Below are 7,253 nucleotides of genomic sequence, written 5' to 3' on the forward strand. Positions count from 1 at the left end.
CGGGAGCCAGGGTTGAGCGCATCCCCAGGGGCCGACGCCGCCCTTTTCGGTCACTCAAGTGGGCGGCGGGGAAGCCTGCAGCTGGCTGCCCCGCACCCTCGGGGCACCCCAGGGACCCGGATCTTAAGCCCCGCACCTACTCTTGAAGGCGATGCCCGCGTTGTTGACCAGCACGTTGAGCCCCCCGTACTCCTTGCGCAGAAAGTCGCGCAGGGCGCGGATGCTCTGCAGGTCGTCGATGTCCAGCTGGTGGAAGCGCGGGCTCAGGCCCTCCGCCTGCAGCTGCTGCACGGCCGCCTGGCCCCGCGCCACGTCCCGCGCCGTGAGCACCACGTCCCCCGAGAACTGCCGGCACAGGTCGCGCGCGATGGCGAGGCCGATGCCCTTGTTGGCCCCGGTCACCAGCGCCACGCGGCTGCAGGACGACATGGCTGAGCCGGGCGCGCGGCGCACCTGGCGCGGAGAGCGGACCCTGCTGCGGACCACCCCCGGCGCGCACCGCGGAGGCGGGCGGGAGTCAGAGCAGTCGCGCAGAACCGAGTCCTGGGATCCAGCGCTGCCAGTCCACAGAACAAGGCACCCGGCCTCGGTCCCTCCCCTCCGAAGAGGGGCAGTCTGTTCCCGAAGATTTCGTAACGCCCCAACTCCCGGGTCCGCCCCCTGCCGGCGCTGCGCCCTTTTTGGCTCCGGGCTCCGAGCCAAGGGTGATCTGCGAGATGTGCTTCCCCCAAAGCCAGACCGAACGGTGATGGGCCAGCGGGATGCCACAGATTCATGGCGGTTGGGCCGAATAAATTATTTCTTGGAGACCCCCCCAAAGGGAGGAAAACAAGTGCTGAGTAATTTTCTTGGGCGTGCGTCCGTCATCAACTGCAAAATGCTAATGATTTTTTTTTTTTTTTCCTGAGATGCGATGAAATTATTAAGACACGATAACCGCCTCTCTGGACACAGATCCACCTTGGTTGCTTAAGGGATACTCAAGAAAATTAGAGAAAAGACGTACAGTGAGACAACAGGTGTGAGCAGGCTACATCGCGCTGTGACTCCCAGTGCGGCCCCAAGTGGGAGGGGATGTTTACTGTATGCCAAACCCGTTGTAGGAATGTTTTGTTTATTCCTTACATAACTCCTATGGGTGCCAAAAATGTCTACATGTAGGTTTGTCCAAGGAATATATATATATCTACATAGACCTAGACTGATCTATATATAATTCTCCCAGTGAGATGTGTAGACGCAGGAACGAGGTTCAACTGAAAACAGACTCCCAAAGCTCTGTCAAGTTGTGGCAAAATATTAGCACTCCATTCAACTTCCTCAGTGTAATCTGAGTGTGTTTGATCCGAGTGTGTGTGATTAGTGACTCAGATGTGGGGAGAGCTGTGATCTCATCATGACTTCGCTTTTCCCAAGCAGAGCTGGTTATGCCTGTGTGTCTGTTACCTTGACTCCACCTTCTCTGTCAAGCCCATGCTGTGATCTCCAGCTGTGCCTCAACCAGTGGTTCCTTCTTTTTTCCCCTAAAGGTTTTTTTGGAGCCCTAGTTTAGGGATATAGGGCTATTTAGGCTTTCTAGTTCTTCTTGAGTGAGCTTAATTCGTGTTTTTCAAAACATTTGTACATGTCATTAAAGTTGTTGATTCTATTGACATGAAATTGTCCATAATATTCCATTATACTCTTAAAATTGGGAATGATGCTAATTCTCATTTCTGATAGTGGTAATTTGCATCTCTCATATTTTTTTCTGATCTGGCTAGAGGTTTATCAATTAGCTTGAATTTTCTCAAGAAACCAGCTTTTGGTTTCATTGATTCTTTTTTTTTCCTCCCCTCTCCCATAATACTGATTTCTGTTCTGATCTTTATTTCCTTTCTTCTGCTCACTTTGAATTTTATTTGCTCTTTTAAAGATTTCTTAACATGGAAGCTAAAGTCATTTGTTTGGGTCACTTTTTTCTAATGTGGGAATTAAGTGGTATAAATTTCTCTCTAAGCACGACTTTATCAATATGTTGTGTTTTCAATTTCATTAAGTTCAAAATGCTTTCTAATTTACATTTTGATATCTTCTTTGACTAACAATATTTAGAATTGTATTTTTTTAAAGTTTTCAGCTTCTTTGGAGATTTTGACTCTTTTGCTATTGATTTCCAACTTATTTCCATTGTGGTCCAGAACATATTTTGTATGACTTAACTCCTTTGTAAAGAATTTCAAAAGCTGAGAGAGGGAGCAAAGCATGTTTTTATGTAATGGTAATAATCGCAGCGGTAACAATGGAAGGAAAGAACGGGAATAACTGCAATAACAAAATGCGTGGGAAGACTGAGCACGGTGGATCCCAGACTCAGGCGGGGGCGTGGCCCTCAGGCGGGGGCGTGGCCTCGGAAGCAGGCCGCCTCTTCTTGAAACAGAAGGGGAGGCAGAGTATGTGGGTGGGTCTCCATGCAAACGTGTTGGGGAAACTAAGGCCTTGAAGCCATCTATTATCTCTTTGGAGAGAGAGAGATTTGAGGTCATCACTGAGAGGGATCAGTTTGGGAAATCTGAGGAAAGAATAGCCATTTTGCAAATTGGGAAAATAAATGTATTAGGGAATTAGACAGCATTGACTAGCTGAATCCCAGACGTGTTTGGGATCCGGGGTCACAAATGTCAAGAAAGCTCCATCAGCCTACTGTGGTTCCCCAAAGCAGCTAGTGCAGGCTGGGGTGCAGTGGCTGCATGTGAGGGCTGGTGTTTTGCCAGGCTCATACAGCAGGGCAAAGGGTATGAGGAAAGGAGTATAGTGTAGAACCATGACTGCTAGGGACAGAAGAAAGACATGGTGGCTCATGCTTATAATTCCAGCACTTTGGGAGGCCGAAGTGGGAGGATTTCTTGAGGCCAGGAGTTCAAGACCAGCCTGGGCAACAGAATGAGATCTCATCTCTACAGATAATTAAAAAGAAAATTAGCCTACTGTGGGGGCACATGCCTGTAGTCCCAGTTACTTGGGAGGCTGAGGGGAGAAGATCACCTGACCCAGGAGGCTGATGCTGTGGTGAGTGTGATTGTGCTATTGCACTTCAGTCTAGACAACAGAGTGAGACTCTGACTCAAAAAAAAAAGAAAAGAAAAGAAAAAGAAAAAAGAAAGAAAGAAAAGGAAAGAAAGAAAATAAGCCTGAAGGAATGGAGATCTCAGATCTCCTGAGGTCAGGGGATTCCGGAGGGGAGCACTGCAGGCTGGACCCAAGCCAGCCATGTCCAGGGGTCCACATGGGACTCTGAGATGATGTGGGCTGTCCTGTCACATCCATCAGTAAAGGGGTGTGGTTATGGTGGGTCATTTTGGGGAATTCCATCATAGAATGGTTCCCAAATTGTGCATGATGGAATTCCTGGAGATATTTTTTTAAAGTGCTGGTACCTGGCTTTCATCCCCAGACACTGTGATTGGATGAGTCTGGGGATGACTTATGCACTGGGAATTTTAAAAACTCTGAAGGCAATTCCAGTTAACAGCAAAGTTTGAGAGCATTGGGTTACAGTAACAAGGTTAATTGGATAAAAGTGACATACTCTTCAAAAGAGCTAGGGTTTTTGAAAAAGAAAGGAGGAGAAAGGTTTGGACTTGGCTCAGGCTATTGTGGAAGACAGAATAGTGTCCCTCTCCCAAGAGTGACTTTGCAGCTGCGATTAAGAATCTTGATGTGGGGATATTATCTTGGGTTATCCAAATAGGTGTGGCATAATCACAAGGGTCTTTATAAGAGGGAGGTGGGAGGGCCAGAGAAGATGTGTCAGGAACAGAGTTCAGAGAGATTTGAAGAGGAAGGAAGAATGGCAGGGCATGGTGGCTCATGTCTGTAATCCCAGCGCTTTGGGAGGCTGAGGCAAGAGGATCGTTGAGACCAGGAGTTTGAGACCAGCCTATGGACAACATAGTGAGACCTTGCCTCTTAAAAAAAATTAAAAAAACTTAGTCAGGCCAGGCGCGGTGGCTCAAGTCTATAATCCCAGCACTTTGGGAGGCCGATGTGAGAGGATTGCCTGAACCCTGGGGTTCGAGGCCAGCCTGGGCAACTTGGCGAGACCTCATCTCTACAATAAATAAAAAAGTAACTGGGCATGGTGGCATGTGCCTGTGGTTCCAGCTACTTGGAACCACTGGGGTGGTCATGAGTGTGCCACTGCACTCCAGCCTGGGTGACAGAGTGAAAGACTCTGACTCCAAAAAAAAAAAACAAAACTTAGTTGGGTGTGATAGTCCCAGTTAATTGGGAGGCTGATGCAGGAGAATCACTTGTATCCAGGATTTGGAGGCTTCAGTGAGCTGTGATTTTGCCACCACACTCCAGCCTGGGCAACAGAGTGAGACTCCAACTCCAAAAAAAAAAAACAAAAAAAAAAAAAAAAAAAAAAAAAAGACGGAAAGAACCCTGAGCCAAGGAATGCAGGCAGCCTCTAGAAGCGGAGAAAACAAACAATCAGCAAGCCCTTCCACAGGGCCTCCAGAAGGAACAGAGCTGAGCTCTCACACCTTCATCGAGGGCTTCTGGTCTTCAGGACTATAAGATATTAAATCTGTGTAGTCTTAAGCCACTAAGTTTTTGGTAGTTGGTTGCAGCAGCTGTAGATATCGTCTACAGTTGGAGGAGAAGTCCTCAGGACAGAGGGAAACACCTCTTGTACCTAGTACAGCATTGCAGAGAATGAGAATAGTGAGCAAATCTTTTGAGACAAAGATTGGCTCAGAGAAGAAAATGTTGGTACACTCCTGAGGGTTGAGAAAGAATGAATTCAAGGGAGAAAGCCATCTGACACCGTCTGTCCTCAGGAAAACTTGAGCTGGCTGGATCTATGCCAATCAAAAGCAGAAGTGATGGGTAAGCCTCAGTGCCTGATTCAAATCCTCCCACTTAAATGACCATGTGCATAGATTCAGAAGAATTGTGAGCTCTGGTGTTTTGTTTATTTATTTGTTTTTAAAGTAGGGGCCTCACTCTGCTGCCCAGGCTGGAGTGTAGCGGCACGGTTATGGCTCACTGTAGCCTCTGCCCCTTGGACTCAGGGAATCCTTCTGCCTCAGCCCAGCTAATTTTTATTTTTTTATTTTTTGTAGACACGAGGTCTTACTATGTTGCCCAGGCTGGTCTTGAATTCCTGGGGTTAAGTCATCCTCCCGCCTTTGCCTCCCAAAGTGCTGGGATTACAGGCATGAGCCACTGCATCTGGCTATGGTGTTTTTTTTTTTTTTTAAATTGCTGTGATTCTTTTCAAATTGACTTTGCTCCAACTTAGTGAAGCTGTTGTTCCTTTGTGTTTTCTCAATCACTAGGGTGAGAACCAAGACCTTTGCCAGCAACAATGTACGTCCAGAGTTCTTTGAAAGATCTGTTGTTAGATGGGTGTGGTGGTTCGTGCCTGTAATCCCAGCACTTTGGGAGACTGAGGTGGGACAAATATTTGAGGCCAGGAGTTTGAGACCAGCCTGGCCAGCATAGCAAGACCCACGTCTCTACCAAAAAAAAAAAGTTCACTGTTGTCTGAAGGACTGAATGTCCACACCTTCCACACCTTCATCCGCATCCATATAGTGACTATTTGAGCACCTGTTAAGTATCAGGCATGTTCAGAAGTGAACAGAAGAAAAAGATGAGAAAGCTCTCTGCCCTCATAGAGCTGCTGGTAGCCCTGCTACTTATTCACTGTGTGATCTTGGGCAAGGTTCTCTCAGTGTCTCGATTTGCTCATCTGTAAAATGGGAACAATTATAGTGCCTAGCTCTTAGTATTGCTGTCAGTTTTGAAAAGGTTAATATTATAAAAGTGCTTAGAGCAGTACTGGAAAATGGTAACAATATAAATGTCTGATGTTATTATATTCTTCAGCAAAGGGAGACAGGCAACCATTTAAAACTAAAATGTTCATTTCTTTGTAGCCATTTATTGACATCCTCCTGGATGACAGGAGCTTTGCCAGAAAGTCATGACTCTGCCAGATTTATTTGCTAGAGCATGTCATGTGGGCTGAGGTGGGCGGTGAGGAGAGCCTGTTTACAGCCTCCCCTTAAAGAAAGCACTATGGGCTCCCATCATGTTCTAAGAAAGCCTGGGCTGTGGAAGGCAGGCCTGGGCAAGAATGGAGCCCATTGTCTTTCTGGAAGCAGGATCAAGGTGAGGTCCTTGAGTCAAATGACTAGGTCAGCAAACAGCTTGGTGACACCCCGCCTCCTCTTCTCCATCCCGGGTTCTCCACTGCCTGCCCTCTCAGGGGTGGGTCTTAAAGTGGTTTAGGTTCAGAACAGTGGGGCTGTGAGTGCCATAGAGGGTGGCAAGCAGAGGGCACATCTTGTGGGACTACCTCACTTAGCTGCAACCTCGCCTTTCTCTCCAATGAGTTCTGTACCTGTGCACTGAGGATAGAGCTATCCCAAGTCCCAGCAGGGCTCGACCGGCCAGGACAAGCAGCTGTGTGATGACTAGTCCTGAGGTCGCCATGGTGGCTGTCCGTTTGGTACCCTAGAACTGGTTTCTGGCCTCTGTATTTGGAGTGACTCAGGGAAAAAGGTGCTGCTTGTTGTAAACACTTCTGACTTGGATGAAGATGTTCTCCCTGTAAATGTGGTATGAACCAGTTCTAATGTGATATCCGAAAAGCTGGGCTCCGTGCCCATAAGGGAATCTCTGATGCCTTTGCTAGGCGAGATGGAGGAGGGAACTCCGCAGGCTGGTACAGCCCCTGGACTGGGAAATGTGAGTTTGAGGGCCCTTAGTCCTGACCTTGGGACCCACGTCACTGCTTATTTTAAAGCCTGTTTTTACTTCTCAGTGGCAAAGTATCACCGAGGCCGAGGAAATACATTTAACTTGGTAATGCCCCACCTCCTCTTCTCCATCCCGGGCTCTCCACTGGCCGTTCGAGCCCTGCTGGGACTTGGGATAGCTCCAACCTCAATGCACATTCTCATACATTTCTGGGGGGTGTAATGTATTTCCTCCTCGGAGAGAAATTAGACCTTGTCTTTTGAAATTAAATATATACATCCCTTCCTGGAAGGGGAATTGTTGGGGGAATTGATCTTACAGATACTCTCCCAGGTGTGTAAAATGACAACAGATCCAAAATGTTCTTCAAAAGTGGCTCCCTGCTAGGTTGTTGCAAAGCTCACAAATTATTCAGAAAAATGATAATGGTATTATGTTCTTTTGTTTTGTTTTTTGAGTCAGAGTCTTGCTCTGTCACCCAGGCTGGAGTGCAGTGG

The 7,253-nt window shown here is 47.4% G+C and overlaps 1 protein-coding gene across 1 annotated transcript in view; it reads right to left on the reverse strand.

Moving 5' to 3' along the window:
• CBR3 (carbonyl reductase 3) overlaps positions 1-559 on the reverse strand; it is a 10,717-nt gene extending 10,158 nt beyond the window's left edge. Inside the window, 1 exon segment of the mRNA XM_008059066.2 lies at positions 141-559. Within this exon segment, the coding sequence (XP_008057257.1) occupies positions 141-429 (289 nt within the window). The 5' untranslated portion in view covers positions 430-559.
• Positions 560-7,253: the final 6,694 nt, after the last annotated feature.

This window comes from Carlito syrichta, unplaced genomic scaffold (genome assembly GCF_000164805.1).
Source record: "Carlito syrichta isolate Samal-C Ts95f unplaced genomic scaffold, Tarsius_syrichta-2.0.1 Scaffold303683, whole genome shotgun sequence".
Taxonomy (NCBI): domain Eukaryota; kingdom Metazoa; phylum Chordata; class Mammalia; order Primates; family Tarsiidae; genus Carlito; species Carlito syrichta.